The sequence below is a fragment of the Chenopodium quinoa genome, unplaced genomic scaffold (assembly GCF_001683475.1).
Source record: "Chenopodium quinoa cultivar QQ74 unplaced genomic scaffold, ASM168347v1, whole genome shotgun sequence".
Classification (NCBI taxonomy): Eukaryota; Viridiplantae; Streptophyta; class Magnoliopsida; order Caryophyllales; family Amaranthaceae; genus Chenopodium; species Chenopodium quinoa.
In genome coordinates, this window is record NW_018742770.1 from 4,470,797 (window position 1) to 4,490,901 (window position 20,105).

General features: G+C 37.7%; 3 protein-coding genes across 3 annotated transcripts; all 3 read right to left on the reverse strand.

The window, feature by feature from the left end:
• Window positions 1–603: 603 nt before the first annotated feature.
• LOC110724871 (protein MAINTENANCE OF MERISTEMS-like) lies at window positions 604–1,859 on the reverse strand. The gene is made up of 2 exons (XM_021904365.1): window positions 1,553–1,859; window positions 604–1,472 (listed from the first exon to the last, which is right to left on the reverse strand). Exons 1-2 carry the CDS (start codon window positions 1,787–1,789, stop codon window positions 1,023–1,025), a joined length of 687 nt encoding a protein of 228 aa, XP_021760057.1. The 5' UTR covers window positions 1,790–1,859; the 3' UTR covers window positions 604–1,022.
• Window positions 1,860–10,978: 9,119 nt separating this feature from the next.
• Window positions 10,979–11,925, reverse strand: LOC110724873 (late embryogenesis abundant protein 2-like). Its single transcript, XM_021904367.1, has 3 exons — window positions 11,789–11,925; window positions 11,596–11,664; window positions 10,979–11,334 (listed from the first exon to the last, which is right to left on the reverse strand). Exons 1-3 carry the CDS (start codon window positions 11,840–11,842, stop codon window positions 11,260–11,262), a joined length of 198 nt encoding a protein of 65 aa, XP_021760059.1. The 5' UTR covers window positions 11,843–11,925; the 3' UTR covers window positions 10,979–11,259.
• A 4,138-nt stretch (window positions 11,926–16,063) lies between these two features.
• LOC110724872 (late embryogenesis abundant protein, group 3-like) lies at window positions 16,064–17,236 on the reverse strand. Its single transcript, XM_021904366.1, has 3 exons — window positions 16,735–17,236; window positions 16,567–16,635; window positions 16,064–16,404 (listed from the first exon to the last, which is right to left on the reverse strand). The coding sequence occupies exons 1-3, from the start codon at window positions 16,786–16,788 to the stop codon at window positions 16,330–16,332; spliced, it is 198 nt and encodes a 65-aa protein (XP_021760058.1). The 5' UTR covers window positions 16,789–17,236; the 3' UTR covers window positions 16,064–16,329.
• Window positions 17,237–20,105: the final 2,869 nt, after the last annotated feature.

Genomic DNA, 20,105 nt, shown 5'->3' on the forward strand with positions numbered 1-20,105 from the left:
CTATTCGGTGCGGATGTGCTATATCGGTGACTCATGGACTACCTTGTGCATGCACCATTCACCGCGTAATTACGCAAGATAGGGCGTCGTTACATGTTGATCAGGTTCATCCATTCTGGCGGACGCTCGTTATCGGAGAGCATGCTGTTCCACAGACAGTCAACCGTGAACAGGAGGAGTTGGAGCAGTTTCGTTCGATGTTTGACCAAGTGTCCTCCAGCCACCCTTCAGTCATTCGTAGTGCTACCCACGTACTTCATGATGTGCAGTGATGCATTTCGGCCTTGGTTTGCATGGTCGAGCTTACTATCCGTGTACCACGGTTCTGCCTTGGTGTTCGCGTGAGACCGTCACCAGACCGGTAAGAGAGGTTGCTATTGGATTTCTGGGGCCGTCATACAGACATTTCATCCGACTGGACCTGTCACCCGATTTTCCGGTCCCACCGATTATACCAACGTGGTACACCATTCGTACAGCAAGCGTAGAGGGCTGGGATGCGTTATATCATGACCGGGTGCAGCAGTGGAACAATCTAGTTGCCTTTTCTATGTGACCTAATATTGCTATTGCTATGTTTTTCCCATTTATTTAATTTTCGGATTCTAATTTTCGTATTTAGTTTTCCCATTTAAATGTGAACCTGTATTTAGTTTTCGTATGCCCACTAATTACAACTTAAAATAAAAGTTATAAAAACTAAAAATATAATGTCAAATTCTAAGAACTTAAAATAATAATTATAAGAACAGATAATGTTAACTTTTACAAACAACTAGGAAAATGTTTTATAAATGCACTGCCGACATATCAATAATCTCTCTGTGACGCCCACTGCCACTGCTCAAGGGCCCGTTCCAGTTCATCAATAACAGCTCTGCCTGTTGCAGTCGTCATGTTGTCCCTCTCCTCAAAAAGTCTGTGTCCCAACTGCGTCATCTTTTCCATCCACTACACATAACAAAACACATAAAATTCAATAACGACGTATTATGAGACGTATTATATGAAAAAAAACACAACTACAAATGTTTTATGAGACGTACCGCATCCACGGCAGTGGGCGGTGGCACATCATCATCATCGGCGTCGTCGCCGTGGTGGACGTCTCTGATCAACCTCGGGTGCGAGTGCCGGTTGTACCACTCCATGTAGTGCTGGTCACACATGGCAGCCACCCCAGTTGGCGGCCGCTGCAACTGCTCAATCCATATGCGGGCAACCATCGGAAACTGCTCCCACGTGCCAATCATGCTTGCCGGCCATTGGACGACGTACTCCTTCAACGACGCAGATCGGACGGCCTTACTGGGCCATGCTGGTGGAGGAGGAACAACTTGGACATATCCAAGCTGGCGAAGACAGCGCTGCGGCATGTACGCCTCTACGATCTCACGATACTGAATCAGTCCCGTGTAGAGGGTCCTGGGTACCCTATTACTAGGGTTCTGGCCGAAAGGCATCCAGTTCACCTGCACATTTTTTAAAATTAGTAAGATTCATACAATAAACACATCAAACTATAAAAGTAGAAATAATTTAAACACTTTACCTCTAATGGGGACATCCTGTCAAGCAATAACCGTATCGATCGCAGGCGGTCAATGGACTTCTTCTCGACACGCGGACTCCACGCACAGGCACGTGGCTGGCCATCCCCAATAGGAACCGGGTCGCGGTGTGGTCGAAACGCCGGGAAATACTCGTATATCCACGTCTGTAACAACGTCATACATCCAGTGATACCTGCCGCATCAGCCCGGCTCGAGAATCCTAACTGGCGATACATGTACGCTAATGTAGCCGACCCCCAAGAAAACTGGCCTACTCTGTCGGGCTCACACGCGTCAACTATGTCGCGTGGCTTGAGCTTGTTTCCGCTCTTATCCGGAAACAAGGTACACCCGAGAAGAAGAAAAACATATGCAGCCAGCTGTGTGTCCTGCGTCCTACGTGAAGTGGGGTGCAAACATTGCTGCAAAACTGCTGCGATCTTAACACCGCCGTGATCCCACACACCAAGTGCCGCTGTGTACAGCGCAGCCCTATCCACCGCCAACAGCTCCGCCAATAAATCTGCCTGATCCGCATCTGTGACAACAGATGCTCGGTTTCCCTCTACGGGAATCCCAAGGATGGCCTCGACGTCATGCAACATGATCGTCATCTCACCGAACGGAAGGTGGAAAGAGTTCGTGTCCGGCTGCCATCGCTCAACGAAAGCCGTGATCAGCGTCGAGTCAATCCTCTCATGCATGGTGGCAGGAAGGTGGCTCACTCTAGTGGCCCTCAATCGGCCGACCATCTCGCTCTCCTCCGGCCAAGCCTCAGCCCAACTACACAAGAAGTTACAAGTCCTCTCCCGGGTTTGGCATTTCAAAATGCCGCTATCCAAAGCCCGCTCTTGGTCCTCCCAAATACGGGTAGCGATGTGTCCTAGAAAGCTAGGAATCACACTCCCGTCTATAGGTCCCCCAGCCACCTCGCCCCTCACCACCCAAGAATCATTAACGGCCCTCGACCGTTTTCTGCTAACCGCAGACACAGTGGACGCAGATGATGTGCCAGATCTACTAACAAATCTACCATCTCTACCCTTACGCACGTCTACCCTACGCGTCTCATACACATCATCAAGCCTCTGACTGAATGGACCGTAATCATCATATGGTCCACTCTGATCGTCCACATCCTCATCTGCATCCTCCTCCTCCTCCTCCTCATCACCATCATCATCTTCATCATCCTCAGAATAGTGCACCCGTTCTCTACGAGCCGAGGCCGAAATACCACGGGATCTAACGTGTCTGGGCCCCGAGCTCTCCATTGAGTTCATCGTACTTCTCATAATGTCCATACTCTTCCCAGCCCCAGAACGAAAATACGATGCCTAACACAAAATAACAAAACATGTAATATGCAATATAAACATGTAATATAAACATAAAAAAAGTAATTAAAATAAATAAATAAAACAATATACATATGATGGAAAATAAATTAAAAACATTACAAAATATTAACAACCTAAAAATAAAAAAATTAATAACCTAATAAATAAATAAATAAAAAATTGGAAAAAACAAAGCAAAAAAAAAAATTACCCAAAAAAAAACAAATTGGAAAAAACAAAGTGAAAAATATAAAATTATAAAAACTTAAAAAAAGAAGAACATCAAAATTTTAAAAAAAATTTATAACAAAAAAAAGGGAACATAAAATTTTTTTTAAGTAAAAAAACTAATTCAAAAAAAAAAAAAAACAAGAACAATAAACAAGAACATAAAATTAAAAATTAAAAAAAAAAAAAGAGGAACATAAAATTTTTTTAAAAAAAACCAACAAAATTTAAAACAAAATAAAAAAAAAATCAGAAACATAAAATTTAAAATTAAAAAAAAGAAAAACAAATTTAAAAAAAAATCAAAAAAAAAATAATTATTTTCGAAAATTAAATTTCAAATTTAAAACCAAAAAAAAATTAAAAAAAAAAAATAAAAAGGCGGCGGCGCCTAGGCCAGACGCCGTGACGGTGGCGGCGGCGTCTAGCCCAGACGCCACTACCACGGCGGCGGCGCCTAGGCCAGACGCCGGTGCCGTGGTTCTGGCGCCTGGGCCTGACGTCACCGCCACCGTCACGGCGTCTGGCCTAGGCGCCGCTGCCGTGGTAGTGGCGTCTGGGCTAGACGCCGCCGCCGTGGTGGTGGCGTCTGGCCTAGGCGCCGCCACCGCCTCCGACCTTTTTTTTTTAATTTTTAAACACAAAATTAATAAAAAATACCTTCTCGCCGGAAAACCGCTGTCCACCCGCCGCCTGTGCCGCCACTTCCTTGCCGGGCCGCCTCGACATCGCTCGGAAAGTTTTTTAGAGAGAGAAAGTGGAAGTAGAGAATTGAGAGAAGAAATTGTGTTTTTTACTTTGAGGGCAAAAGTGACAATTCACTCTAATTTTGTGGGCTTTATGTGGAGATTCGCGGGCGATGTTTAGCAATTCAGTACTTCAATGTGGGTGGGGGTATTGAATTTTCTGTGTTTTAGGGCCAATTGTATTGTAATTACCATGTTTTTAGTTTTAGGGCCTTTTTTAATTGGGTTGGGGGTAATTAGGCGGTTGTTACACCTATCTAAGGTGCACAAGGGTGCACCTTAGACCAATTGGGGTTCGTGCTAGTAATTGATACAGAGTATTGGGCTAGAAATTGGAACATGAGTTGAATGAGTAACGTGTCGTAATTTCGTGAACTGGGATTATGAATAGAGCTATCAATTCGGGTAAACGGGTCAGGTTTGGGTCGGGTAAGAGTGGGTCGGGTCAACTCGGGTCGGGTCAATTTGGATTAATTCCATAACCTATGCGGGTCAGGTTTGGGTTGGGTCATGCTTGAGTTGGGTCACGTCGGGTGATATTTTTTATCGGGTTTGGGTCGGGTTGATAACAGGTTGGGTTAAATTCGGGTCGGGTGAACAATAGGTCGGGTTTAATTTGGGTTTTCACGGGTTAAAACGGGTTAGGATAATTCTCGAGTTCGAGTCGGGTTCGGTTAGTGTCAATAATTTGCGGGTTAGAATCAAGCCGAGTCATTCTAGGGTTTGAGTCGGGTTCGGTTCAATTCAATAATCTGCAGATTATAATCAGGTAGGGTTGTTTTCAAGTCGGGTGATTCTCAGGTTCAAGTCGGGTTCGATTCAAGTCAGCAATTTACAGGTTATAATCAGGTTAGGTCATTTAAAAGTCGGGTCATTCTCGGATTCAAGTCGGGTTATGTTCAAGTCAATAATTTGCAGGTTACAATCAGGTCGGGTCATTTCCAAGTCAGGTCATATTCGGGTTCAACTAACTAGAAATAAATAACAGGGAAATATTATCTCCTTTAATTATACAACAAATATATACTATATTTAACTCTTAAATTTGAGGATGATACTCCTTTCTTTTACTGGCTTGGACCGACTTGGTCTCCCTACACAAATTGCTTTGACCAACAATAATAAGGTGGTCTAAATTGCATTTAAGGTGATTTGAAATCGGGTCAAGAACAATTTGGGTTGAATTTAGGTCGGGTCAGGAATAATTTGGGTTGAATTTAGGTCGGGTCAATAACAAGTCGTGTTAATTTCGAGTCAGGTTAGTAACAAATCGGGTTGAATTTTGGGTCGGGTAAGTGATAGGTCTGGAAAAATTCGGGTCGGGTCAATAACAAGTCGAGTTGACTTCGGGTCGGGTTTATAACAGGTTGGGTTAAATGCGGGTCGGGTTAGGAACGGGTCGGGCTGAATTCAGGTACGGTTAGTAACAAGTCGGGTTAAATTAGGTTATTGACAAGTTAAAATGGGTTATGGTCAATTTCAGTTCAAGTCGGGTTCGGTGCAAATTAATTAAATTGGTCGTTGTAATCTGGTAAATCAGTGCAAGTTGTAAACCGGTAAATTGACCATTAACAGCAAATAGGATGGTTCCACACACCCAATTGGACTCCCGTAGAATATTAAGGACCATGGTAAACATTTCGGCAATTTTTATTTCCGGACAAAAAAAAAAGTCAAAAAATTCCAAAATTGAAGGCTATATGCCTATATCCACGCTTTTTGAGAAATTTCGGAGGTTTCAGGGCCCGGTGTCAAAAAGTCTTGAAATTCTATGGGAGACATCTCGGGGTTATATAATGCCTTTTGGAACCATATATAATCATTATTTGTCGTCATAAATGTTCGTGGTAAACTTGAATTAATGAAATCGGTGCAAGTTGTAAACCGATTAATTGGTCGTTTAACAGCAAATTTGATGGTTCCAAACACCAAATTGGACTCCCGGAATGTATTAGGGACCATGATAAACATTTCAGAAATCTTTATATCCGGGCGAAAAAAAGTCAAAAAATTCCAAAATTAAAGGCTAATATCCACATTTTTTGGAAAATTTTGGAGGTTTCGAGGCCTAGTGTAGAAAAGTCTTGATATTTTAGGGGATACATCCCGGGTCATATAATGCCGTTTGGAACCATATATGATCATATATGTTATCATAAATGTTCGTAGTATGCTTGAGTTAATGAAATTCTTGCAAGTCGTAAACCGGTAAATTGGTCGTTTAAAGGCAAATTGGATGGTTTCACTAACCCAATTGGACTCTTGGAGGATATTAGAGACCACGGTAAACATTTCGCCAATTTTTAATTCCGGGCGAAAAAAAGTCAAAAAATTCCAAAAATTGAAGACTAATATCCACGTTTTTTGAGAAATTTTGGAGGTTTCGGGGCCCGGTGTCGAAAAGTCTTGAAATTCGAGGGGATGCATCTCAGGGTCATATAATGTCGTTTGGAACCATATATGATTATTATTTGTTGTCATAAATGTTCGTGATAGGCTTGAGTTAATAAAATCGGTGCAATTTGTAAACCGGTAAATTGGTCATTTAAAGGCGAATTGGATGGTTCCAACCACCCAATGAGACTCCCGAACGGTATTAGGGATCATGGTAAACATTTCGGCAATTTTTATTTTCGGGCGAAAAAAAAGTCAAAAAATTCAAAAATTGAAGGCTAATTATCCACACTTTTTGAAAAATTTTGGAGTATTCGGGGCTCGATGTCTAAGAGTTTTGAAATTCTAGGAAATACATCTCGCAGTCATATAATGTCGTTTGGACCCATATATGATCATTATTTGTTGTCATAAATGTTCGTGGTAGGCTTGAGTTAATGAAATCGGTGCAAGTTGTAAATCGCTACATTGGTCGTTTAAAGGAAAATTGGATGGTTCCACCCACCCAATTGGAATCCCGGGGGGTATTAGGGGCCATGGTAAACATTTCGGCAATTTTTAATTACGTGCGAAAAAAGTCAAAAAATTCCAAAATTGAAGGCTAATATCCATGCTTTTTTAGAAATTTTGAATGTTTCGGATCCCGGTGTCGAAAAGAAATAAGATTTTAGAGATACATATCGGTGACATATAATGCCGTTTGGAACAATAAATGATCATTATATGTTGTCATAAATGTTCGTGGTAGGCTTGAGTGAATGAAATCGGTGCAAGTTGTAAACCGGTAAATTGGCTGTCTAAAGGCAACTTTGATGATTCCACCCACCCAATTGGACTCCGTAAGGGTATTAGAGACCATGGTAAACATTTGGCCATTTTTATTTTCGGGTGAATAAAAGTCAAAAAATTCCAAAATTGAATATTCACGCTTTTTGACAAAATTTTGAAGTTTCAGGGCCCATTGTTAAAAAGGCTTGAGATTTTAGCGGTTATATCTCGGGGTCATATAATGCCGTTTGGAACCATATATGATCACTATATGTTGTCATAAATGTCCGTGATAGGCTTGAATTAATGAAATCGGTGCAAATTGTAATTTGGTAAATTGGTCATTTAAAGGCAAATTGGATGTTTCCACCCACCCAATTGGACTCATAGAGGGTATAAAGGACCATGGTAAACATTTCCACAATTTTTATTTTTGCACGAAAAAAAGTAAAAAAAAAAATCCAAAATATCCACGTTTTTTGAGAAATTTTGGAGGTTTCGATGCCCGGTGTCGAAAGACCTTTAGATTATAGAGGATACATCTCAGGGTCATATTATGCCATTTGGAACCATATATGACTATTATATGTTGTCATCAATGTTTGTGGTAGACTTGAGTTAATGAAATCGACGCAAGTTGTAAACCGGTAAATTGGTCGTTTAAAGGCAAATTGGATGGTTCCACTCACCTAATTGGCCTCTCGTAGAGTAATAGAGACCATGGTAAACATTTTGACAATTTTTATTTCCGTGCGAAAAAAAAGTCAAAAAATTTCAAAATTGAAAGCTAATATATCCACACTTTTTGAGAAATTTTGGAGGTTTCGGGACCCGGTGTCGAAAAGTTTTGAAATTATAGGGGATGTATCTCGGGGTCATATAATGCTCTTTGGAACCATATATGATCATCATTTGTTATGATAAATGTTCTTGGTAGGCTTGAGTTAATGATATCAGTGCAAGGTGTAAACCAGTAAAATGGTTTTTTAAAAGCAAATTGGATGTTTCCACCCACCCAATTGGACTTTCGGAGGATATTAGGGACCACAGTAAACATTTCGGCAATTTTTATTTTCGGGGGAAAAAAAGTCAAATAATTCCAAAATTGAAATCCACTCTTTTTGAGAAATTTGGGATGTTTCAAGACCCGGTGTCGAAAAGTATTGAAATTCTATGGGATACATCTCATCATATTCATATAATGTCGTTTGGAACCATATATGATCATTACATGTTGTCATAAATGTTCGTAGTACGTAGGCTTGAGTTAATTAAATCGGTGCAAGTTGTGAACCGGTAAATTGGTCGTTTAAAGGCAAATAGGACGGTTCCACCCACCCAATTGGACTCCCGGAGGATATTAGGGACCATGGTAAAAATTTCGGCAATTTTTATTTTCGGACGAAAAAAAGTAAAAAAATTCCAAAATTGAAGGCTAATATCCACGTATTTTGAAAAAATTTGGAGGTTTCGAGGCCCGGTGTTGAAAAGCCTTTAGATTATAGGGGATACATCTCGGGGTCATATAATGTCATTATGAACCATATATGATCATTATATATGTTGTCATAAATTTTTGTGGTAAACTTGAGTTAATGAAATCGACGCACGTTGTAAACGGGTAAATTGGTCGTTTAAAGGCAAATTGGATAGTTCCACCCAGCCAATTGGACTCCCAGAGGGTATTAGAGACCATGGTAAACATTTCGGCAATTTTTATTTTTGGGTGAAAATAAGTCAATAAATTCCAAAATTGAAGACTAATATCCACGTTTTTTGAGAAATTTTGGAAGTTTCGGGTAGATTTGTTAATTCGGGTAAACGAGTCGGGTTTGGAGTGGATCGGGTCAACTCGGGTCAGGTCAATTCGGATTAATTCCATACCTATGTGGATCGGGTTTGGGTTGGGTCATGCTTTAGTCGGGTCATACTTCTTATCGGGTATAGGTCGGGTTAATAACAGGTTGGGTACATTCGAGTCTGGTGAACAATAGGTCGGGTTTAATTCGGGTTTTCACGGGTTAGGGTAATTCTCGGGTTCGAGTCGGGTTCGGTTCAAGTCAATAATTTGCGGGTTATAATCAGGTCGGGTCATTCTCGGGTTTGGTTTGGGTCGGGTTCGGCTCAAGTCAATAATTTGCGGGTTATAATCAGGTCGGGTCATTCTCGGGTTCAAGTCGGGTTCGGTTCAAGTCAATAAATTGCAAGTTATAATCAGGTTGGGTGGGTCATTTTCAAGTCGGGTCATTCTCGGATTCAAGCCGGGTTATGTTCAAGTCAATAATTTACCGGTTAATTACAATCAGGTCGGGTCATTTCCAAGTGTGATCATATTCAGGTTTAACTAACTATAAATAAATAATTATCATTTTTATCAAGCTAATTATTTCCTTTGACTATAATATATATGACAATATACTAGGGAACTATAGTCTATAATTTAGGAAGATAATTATCTCCTTTGACCATACAACAAATATATATTATATTAACTCTTAAATTTGAGGATGATACTCCTTTCTTTTGTTGGCCTGGACCAACTTGGTCTCCCTAGACAAAATGCTTTGATCAACAATAATAAGGTGGTCTAAATTTCATTTAAGGTGATTTGAAATTAGGTGAGGAACAATTTGGATTGAATTGAGGTCGGGTCAATAACAAGTCGTGTTGATTTTGAGTCGGGTTAGTAACAGATCGGGTTGAATTTTTGGGTCGAGTTAGTAATAGGTCTGGTAAAATTCGGGTTGGGTCAATAACAAGTCGGTTTGAATTTGGGTCAGGTCAATAACAAGTCGGGTTGATTTTGGGTCGGGTTTGTAACAGGTTAGGTTAAATTCGGGTCGGATTAGGAACGGGTCGGGTTGAATTCAGGTTAGGTTAGTAACAAGTCGGGTTAAATTCGGGTTTTGACGGGTTAAAACAGGTTTGGGTCAATTTCGATTCAAGTTGGGTCGATTCAGGTCAATAATTTACGGGTTACATTCGGGTCGGGTCATCTCCAGGTCAGTTCATGTTCGGGTTCGGATCTCACGTATTCGGGTCAACTCGGGTCTGGGGTTGGTTTCAGGTCGGTTTGGGTCACCATTTTTTCGGGTTCAGATGGGTCGGTTATAATCGGGTTTGAGTCGGTATTTCGGGTCTGGTCAACTTTTAACAACTCTAATTATGGGTGTGTTCGGTAAAATATAGCTGTGAACGTAGTTGTAAGCTGTGTAGGTAGCTTTTAGCTGTCAACAAGTTGTATTTGTGAAGATAGATAATTTAGGTATGAGTGTTCGGTAAAATAGCGGTTGACTAGCATTTACATATACAAATCAATATATTATATTAAAAACTATAGGTTAATTTTTCAACGACTATCTCAAAAGCTACCTCTACTTTCAAAAGCTAATAGTACTAACTTTTCATAAAAACTACTTCTACCACTAAAATGTACGATAACCACTATTTTGCCGAACACACCCTATGTTTACTCGTTTAATTATCTTCCGTTTTTATATCATGAATTATTAGGTTTATTACTTTGTTTAATTTTGTTTATTTAATTTGTCTGAATTCAATTAATTAAATTTGAACTTACTTGAATTTAAAACTTTGTTTAGTTATAGTTTGAACTTTGGCAATTTTTATTAGCCTTTTTTAAACCTCGATGTTTTATACAATTGATTGTAATTCTCAACTGGCTCCTCCTTTCACACAATCGATAGTCTTGAATTACTATCTATCGATTGTATTGTATTCCTTGTAATAAAACTTAGATCAACATTTAATCATAAGTTGATACTTTGTATGTAATACTTGATCTACTTTGACACATTCTTATTATGGATAGCTTAATCACGAGTCACGACACTTTAATTTAAATATAGACATTTGAATCCTAAACATATATTTTTTTTAATGAACCGTATTGTGTTTATTTGGCTAAGCCACTCTATAATCAAACACACCTCATAATTTACATTGGGACAATCAATTTAACAAGGCCAATAAAATAGAAATTTGATCGAGATAGATAATTAATTTATCAAGGCCAATAAAATTCACTCCATAGCATTTTACATTGAGCATCTTGAGGATTGAAGCCACTTTTAAATATGGAAAAAAAAACCTAAAAATTATAAAAATGTGATACTACGTACTAGAAAAGCTTGCCATACATGCATATATGCAAGCTTCACACTTATTAGCAAAATTAGATTAACAATTCAAAGTTAGTAATTAAGATCTTCATTTGTTCATCCCGGTGGCTTCCTTCACTGAATCCATAGCGCTAGTTGCCTTATCTTGCATTTGTGATCCACCCTATGCACAATAAAACACCAAACTATAAATATATATACCACAAATTTAAACATATCGATATTGGTACATCATAATCATACTTTACATATCTTAAAATGTTCGAATAAAAGTAGTCGTATTTCCTAGTGATTTTAAATCAAATAACAAGGACAATGTGATAATTAATTATAAACCGTATAATTTAAATTTGTTTGTGAAATACAAAGTATAATTAAATGAAATGTGAAATAAAAAGTTACATAGAGGGCAAATGGAAATCACCTCCTTAACGGTTTCCTTGGCTGCTTGGCCGGCACAACAAGCCTTGTCCATCATGTTACTTGCCTTCTCCTATAAATTCCCAACATTTTATAAGAAATCCGATTATCATCAAAATATATTAAATACATAATTAGAATTTTTAAAATAAAAAAATCAAAGATACAAAAAGTTTGAAGAAATAAAAAAAAATCACCTCGGTTTGGGCCTTGGCCTGACCCGCTTGGTAGCTAGCGTTTTGTGAGTCCATTTTGTATTAGTATTTGAGAATGGAAAAGATTTTTATATTTTGGTTTGTTTCTAATTCTTGTGAAAAACTCAAGTGTGAATGATTTATTGAATAGAAGATGAATGAATTTATAGGTATGTTTGGAAATTAAATGAGTGGTTGATAGTTTTGTGAAATGAGATCCTTACAAATTGAGTGTTAAAAGGTTGTTGTATGATCCATATTTTAAGAACATCCCTAATTTTAAATCTATACTTTGACTGATTCATAGATTTGGTAATTGGTACGAGTTACATATAATTGACATATAGTGTATTAGTGGAAGACAAAATTAACTTATAATTTTATTGGATTTGTTTAATGGGTTTTTTAAATTATCAAATTTTAATTAAAGAATTGGTAAACAAAATTAACTATGAGTTGATAAGTATATTTCTTATGACATAGTAATATAGTAGGTAAATAATGTAATTAAAGACATATGCGGTTAAATATGTAAGTCTAAAGATTAAAAATCAAGCTCTGTACATTTTATTACAGTAGAATATACAATATCCATTTTTTTGTCAAAAAAAAAAAAAACATTTCACACCTCTTAATTTCAAAATCGTAAGCCTCTTACCACAAATCAACTCTAGAAACCTATAACTTTGAGATCATTTCTTTGCAACATTCAACTATAACTCGTAGTTTTCAATATCATCATCACAAGAGAATTCGTAATGAAAACGTTGTGTTGGATATTACGTATTAGTGTAAAGTAGTTGGTTACTTGTATTCCTTGGCTAATGTACTTAGTAGTATAAATATAAATGTACTTAGTAGTATAAATATACACAAATAGTATGATGTAAGTATCTTTGTATTTTCCAATATTCTCATTCTAAAGAATACACTACTTACTTTTCTCTCTCCTCTCTTTCACTCTTTCTTCTTCTTCTCTCTTTACTGATCAAAAACTCAAGTTCTACTTTAATGGCTTTCTTCTCTTTTCTTCCTTCTTAGATTCACAAAATTAACACGTTGTATATAAGAGATATCATTCTCAACTAAAACCTTGATCACAAAATTATTGTAACAAATTTTCGCCTTGTCACACAACGAATGCGCTGATGTATGATAACATTCTGCTATCTCATTAAAGTCAAGTACAGAGACTTGAGTCATACTTTCTTCCATTTTTTGACAATACACAAGTCACAAAATTATTGTATCATAATTGTTTATTAATTCATTAAATTCATTAGCCATACCGTCCGAAAGATAAAAATTTGCCCCTATGAGCAAAGATAGATCATCAATTATATAATGTGTTACTGCATCTTCAATACTAAGGTATTCAAGATTTGGTTCTTTAATACTAATACACGAAGAGGTATGTGTGCTAATCAGATTTGCAATATCATGTATTTCTAACGACCTTAACGTCAATCACTCCACACACAATGTCTTATTCAAACCATTACATTGTTCGATAAATAGTTCTTGGAGAGATGAACAATTCGATGTCAACCTCTTCATATATTTTTCGCCATTAAACTCTACTCTATTAAGGTGGATGATTTCAATGGCTCGATAGATGAAAACACCTGAATTATCATCTATTTTCACACTTCTTAATTTTAAAATTTTGAGCCATTATTTATACCTTTGTTAAATTAATTTTATCGTCGCACACAATAATAAAACAATACTCCGTATTAGTTGTATATAGATGGCCAAATTGATCCATCCATAAATAGTTTTCCATTGGTATATATATAATCTGTTTTCAATTAAATTGTTTTGCAACAAAATTCTAGGTTGTAAGGGTAAAAGGGCAATCAAGAAATTATCGTAGTATAAAGGGCAAAAAAGAGTTATTAAGAAAATAACACCCAACGAACTCTTGAAAAATAAATCCAATATAGTAAAATGAGAGTACAAAGACCCTACTTTATAAGGTGAGAAATAAACAAATAAAGAACTCAGTAATGGAATAATACAAGGAGGAAATTAAAGTATGAATAAGGAAGTTAGTTTAGTGGGTAGTATGGAAATGTACATTGAATGAGAAAGTTTGTGGATTGGTGGAAATGAACTACACTCCAACTATTTATAGGTGTTTGGAGTGGGTGGATTATATGGCGGTGATAGCTAGAACTTTCTAGATAAAGTTGCAAGTGGACTATTTCTAGAGAAATCAAGATGGTTGATCACTTGATCATCACCAATATATTACAAATTTTTGCCTAGACCCAAGACTATGCATCACTCCCTACACCCTCTCATACCATGTCATCAGCTTCCCACACACTTAGCTGTTTATTATTCCCTCCGTTTTTAAATACTTGCTCCATTTTTTTTTTCGGCCGTTCTTAAATACTTGCTCTATTTCCTTATTTGGAAAGCTTTTACAATATTTAACTCATTTCTCATCTAGTGGACCCAACAAATATCACCGCCAAACCCTAGCCCCCTCCCCTTTTCTCGCCGGAAAACAGCCGGCCACCCCCTTAACCACCAAAAAAACGGTCGATCGGCCCTTAAGCACTCCACCTGACCCATCGCCGACCCCCAAAACCACCCACACAACCTGCCCCGACCCCAAATACCACCAACATGAGCTTTGATTTAAACACCCAGCGTTTTCCAACCACCGTGCAAAATCACTCCTCTTATCCTCCACCCTATAAACGATGAAATTGGCCATAGAAATCGATCATTGTAGATTTCCATGGTTGATTTCGGTCGTTTGAGGGTGATGGGTTTCCACAGTCGGGTTCTATTTTGGATTTTTGGGTTTCCATGGTCAGTTGTGGTGGCTATGTGATGCACCGTGTTGGTGCGTGAGGTGGTTGTGGGGGTTGGGGTGGGCATCAGCGCAAGGTCGTCGGGTAAACGGAGTTTTGTGGGTCAGTGTGTGGGTGCTGGAGTCGAGTAGGCAGAGTTTTGGGCATTGCGTGAGATGGTTGCGGTGGTAAGGGTGGTTTTTCGGGGGATTAAGAGGAGTCGACGGTTTTGATGGGGTCAAGGGGTTCCAGCGGGACGTCAGGGGTTCTAGAGGGTTCCGAAGGAAGGTTAGAGGGTTCCACCAGGAGGTCAAGGAGTTCCGGCGGTTGGCTTTGGGGCGTCGGTTAGCTTGGGCAGGTGGTTACGGTGGTGGGGTTGGGTTGGGTTAGGATTTAGAGTTTTTTTAATTTTATTTTATTTATATTTTTTAAACCAATAATCGATTGCCATGTGTCACGATTAAGCCTCCGTTAGTCATTAATGGCACTCGGTGAATTATTTAAAAACTGAGTGACATTTGGTGAATTCTGAAAAGTGCGATGGCATTTGGTGAATTTTTAAATTTTTCAATAACATTTGGTGAAATTTTCGTTAAAGAAAATAAGAGGTGCAAAAAATATCACGTACGGTACGTAGCTCGGTATTAGAACACTACAATTTAAAAGTAATATGAGCTGAGTAAGACCAAACTCACTTGATGATGTTTTATGGCTTTATCGATCTTATATTATTAGCTTACAAATACAATCAAAGATATGTCAAGAAACGAAAAACATTAATTTCAACTATATAAATAAATAAATAAATAAAATATCAAATCACATTGGACCATAAAAATTAACTTTATTCACAAAAGACCATAAGTTAAGATGAAAATATGATCTGATTAATATTGCTCCTTAAATTTTATGGAGGGTGATAAGTAGTTTATGGAACCCAAATAATTTGAGGAATGTGCTAATGGTTCAATCTTCGCATTGTTTTATATACTTCTCATTTGTTCATTTCCGGATACATGCAAGTGATCCAACATATTTTTTTCTTTTTTTTTTTAATGACAACAACTCTAAGTGAAAATTATCGATAAACTAAAATATTTGAATGTCACTCTTAATGGTGGAAACTAAGCTATTAGCTTATTTTAAGAATCAATATAAATTTTTTTTTTTTTTTTGTTTATTTATGTGCTCAAATATTTATTAACTTCTCTATGGTAATGAGCAAAATCATTAAATCATAAATAAACCTCAATCCATCACGACTTCTTAAACTAGTGAAATTAAAGGCATAATGTTGTATACTTTTATAAGTATTATACATTGAGAAGGAACGAAAGAAATAATACGAGCATACAACATTCAATTCTCATTATTTATTTGTACTGAGTAATAACATAAGATGCTGTTAATTTGAAAGGAAACAATAATTCTCATAGTGAAAATTAACAAAACTTAAGGTGCTAAGAGAAAATCGAAATAATTGAGGCAAATAATATTTCACTTCCATATTATATAAGAAGTTCGAAGAACTAGTAGTAGAACGACATTACATTGGACATCTAGAGGATATATATATGAATCATCTCTTTTTAGGATGAAATTCAAATAAACCCTAAAAACACCAAAACTTAATTAATACTAGAAGAAAAAAATGGCTAGAAGCTCTAGCTTCACCCCACTTATTAAAAAAGCTAGATTCATAAAAAGTAGCCAAGACTTCAAATAAAGTTAGGTACTTCATTTGTTCATTCCGGTGGCTTCCTTCACTGAATCCATTGTGTCTCGTGCCTTAGCTTGCATTTGTGCTCCAGCCTACATGTAATCAAATTATGGTATTAAGAATTTTCTAGCATGGGAGAAAATATGTCACCCTTGAAAGTAATATATACGAGAAAACTTTATAATCAAAGTGCATGTCTTATTATACAACCGTCTCACACAAGACCTGGTTTAAAATAATAGATAGAAACGGACCTCTTGAATGGATTCCTTGGTTGATTGGGCAGCGGAGCTAGCCTTGTCTGTCAGGTTGCTAGCCTTCTCCTGTGAGATAACACTCAACTAGAATTAGCACAAGTGCGTACATAATTAAGAATTGAACCGTGAAAATTAAGACAAAATTAAAAGTTTCAAAATTCTTACCTCGGTTTGGGCCTTGGCCTGACCAGCTTGGTAGTTAATGTTTTGTGAATCCATTTTCTATGTATTGAACTTGTGTTTTCTTTTTGAGAAGATAAAGGTTTTCTTTCTTTTTTACTTGTGAATAACTCAAGTGTTGATGATTTGCTTCTTAGAAAAGGAGTGTATTTATAGATGTTTGTTATGATCGAGTGAGTGGTTGATACTTTAGTGGAATGTGCTCCTTACAAATGGTGCTAAAATGTTGATGTCTTGAATTAGGAATTGGAAGATCTAAAAATATTTCAATTATATTTTGATAATAATAATGTTGTATTTAGTTTGATTAGTTCCTTGCCAAGTGGTAATGTAATAGTTAGATTAGGGTTAGAGATGAAGTTTGGAGGGGAAATAGGAGGGTGTACGTTTTTATGGTTTCCCCTTCAATCTCGGTTTATTGAAGTTTAAAATATCTTTATTTATTAATATTCACTCATATACGTAGTATTTTGTTTATTTTATTATAATGTAAAAATTAATTAATAGCTAAAATTTGGCGTACAAAATTGAGAGTGATTGCTAATTTAGGATGGAAGAAGTAGCAATTTACCTTGTAGATTTAATAGTGATTTCTAATTAGGGAAGTGAAACTAAAGAACTGAGCTCAGATCTTTATTTCACTCACTACAAATGTTTATAAAGTAGAGTAGCCAGAGTTCGAGAAATTGGTCTTTAGTATAATCAATCATTATTGTGTTACTTTTAAATTACCATAAGTTTTTTTATTTAATAGATGTAAAAGATTATTTAAGTTTCAATTCTGGAATTGATCAATACAAAAAACCAAAATTATAACTAAGTGACTATTGCCAACCCCGCCAAGAAGTAGTATGCATTTAATTATATATAGCGTAGATGACTTTTTGTAAAATATAGGTGTAATTTTTATGGTGTATAAAAAATGATTTTCAACATGTCTTTCTATACATTAAACATAATTGAAAAATAAACATGTGCTTCAATGTTTTATATTAGCAACCAATAATTTTAACTTTTACTATTAGCTAAATGAAATTCAGCAGCAATTACATATTTTATAATCAATAGACATTTTGCACTCACACTCTAATACGGGCCAAGATGAGTTAAACCACTTCATTAGCTTCTTCAATGATAGGCCTTATGGCTCTCTCTAATTAAAATTTTGAGCCTTATGGCCTATTTAGCGAGAGAGAGTCCGACTGCTTTCAATTGAACGGCTATCCTTCATGGTGGGGTGATCGTGGTCGTGGAGGTAGAGGACGGGGTCGTGGTGATTTTGGAGGCAGCAAAGGTGGGGGCCGTGGAGGAGGGCGTGGTAGTGCGCCTGCTTCTCAGGTCCAAGCACACAAGACAGGTGGTACCAGTGGGTCACAAACCACTCAAACAGGCAACACCACAACGTCTGATAGGGCTGCTCTTTCGGGAGTGACACCGGCACAAATTCAGCAGATCCTTGACCATCTTTCTTCTGTGAAACATAAGCTTCATGGTAAGGGTCAATTGGGTTGGATCGTTGACATCGGCGCATCCAACCACGTGACTTTTGATTTGTCTCTTTTGACGAATGTTTCTAATGTGCCACATTGTCCGGTAGGATTACCGGATGGAAAAAGTGCTAATGCTTCTAAAATCGGCTCCATGATTTTGCAAGGGGGTTTGAAAATTGATAATGTTCTTTTTGTACCTCAATTAAATTGCAATTTGATATCCGCGACGCAATTATGTGATGAATCAAATTGCACTATGCAATTTACTAACAAACTTTGTGTTATACAGGACCTAACGACGAGGAAGGTGATTGGAGCGGGTGAACGTGTGGATGGACTTTATTATTTCCGTGGTGTTCCTGAGGTGAAAGCTTTGAAGATAGATGGGGATCAATCGGCAAAGTTGTGGCATCAACGAATGGGGCACCCTTCCGGAAAGGTTTTGCAACATCTTCCAGTTATGAGTAGTTCTAATAAGAGTCTTAAAAATTGTGATGTATGCCCTCGGGCAAAACAACATAGGAGTAGTTTCCCTTAAGCAAAAATAAAGCTAGTCGTTTATTTGATCTTATTCATGTTGATTTGTGGGGTCCTTATAAGACCGCGTCAACTTGTGGTTCCCATTATTTCTTAACAATCGTAGATGATTTTTCTAGAGGTGTGTGGACGTATTTATTACGAAATAAAACCTAAGTTGAATTGATGTTTCTCAATTTTGTTGCTTTAATTAAACGACAATTTGGGTATGAGATAAAAATTGTACGTAGTGATAATGGGACGGAATTTAATTCCTTGAAAGACTATTTTTTTGCTAATGGGATAATATTTGAGACTTCTTGTGTGGGTACGCCTCAACAAAATGGGCGTGTTGAGCGTAAACATCAACACATCCTTAATGTGGCCCGAGCTTTGAGATTTCAAGCCAATTTACCTCTAAAATTTTGGGGGGAATGTGTGCAAGCGGCTTGTCATTTGATAAACCGTACTCCTTCTAGATTGCTTGATTTTAAGACTCCATTTGAGATGTTGTTTGGTAAATCTCCTATGTATGACCATATAAAGGTTTTTGGGTGCTTGTGCTATGCTCATAATCAACGTAGTAAGGGAGATAAATTCGCTAGTAGAAATCGACGGTGTGTGTTTATAGGATACCTGTTTGGAAAGAAAGGTTGGAGGGTCTTTGACTTGGAGACTAAGGAGACCTTCCGAGATGTTAAATTTCTTGAACATGAATTCCCATTTAGAAATTCTGCTGGCCATGATGCTTTACAATCTACATATGTGCAAAATATTGTTGATTGTGTGAGTGATGATGAATGGAGTGTGGAGGAAGGAGGTGAGACGGTGCAGCCCGACATTGAGCTTGAGCAGGCTGCCGAAATCACCCAGACAGAATGGACCGCAGCCAGCCCGCGGCAAAGCACAGGAGACCGCGACCATCCTGCGGCTGGGCCTGCCAGCAGCTCTGCTCAGCTCGCTGGGTCACCAGCGCATGCTGGTTTGGTGCCTCTTGACTCCAGCGAGCCTGGGCAGTCTCATGTGCCTCGAGATGAACCTGTTGTGTCCCCGAACAGCGTAGAGCAGGCCTCTACTTCGCAGCAACACGGTGAGACGGTAGACCTTGAATATATGGAGAATGGGGATGATATGGGTAAAGGAAAGCGAGAAAAGCATCGCCCTGTCAAACTTCGAGATTATGTGACTCATACTATTCGGAATAAAAGTCTATCCATGCATCATCCTTCATCCGCGTCACCTCCCGCAGGTACTGTTTATCCCATAACACATTTTGTTGATTCTCACCGTTTTTCTGTCAAGCATAGAAAATATATTGCAGCAATTACAGGGAATTCTGAGCCGAAAATT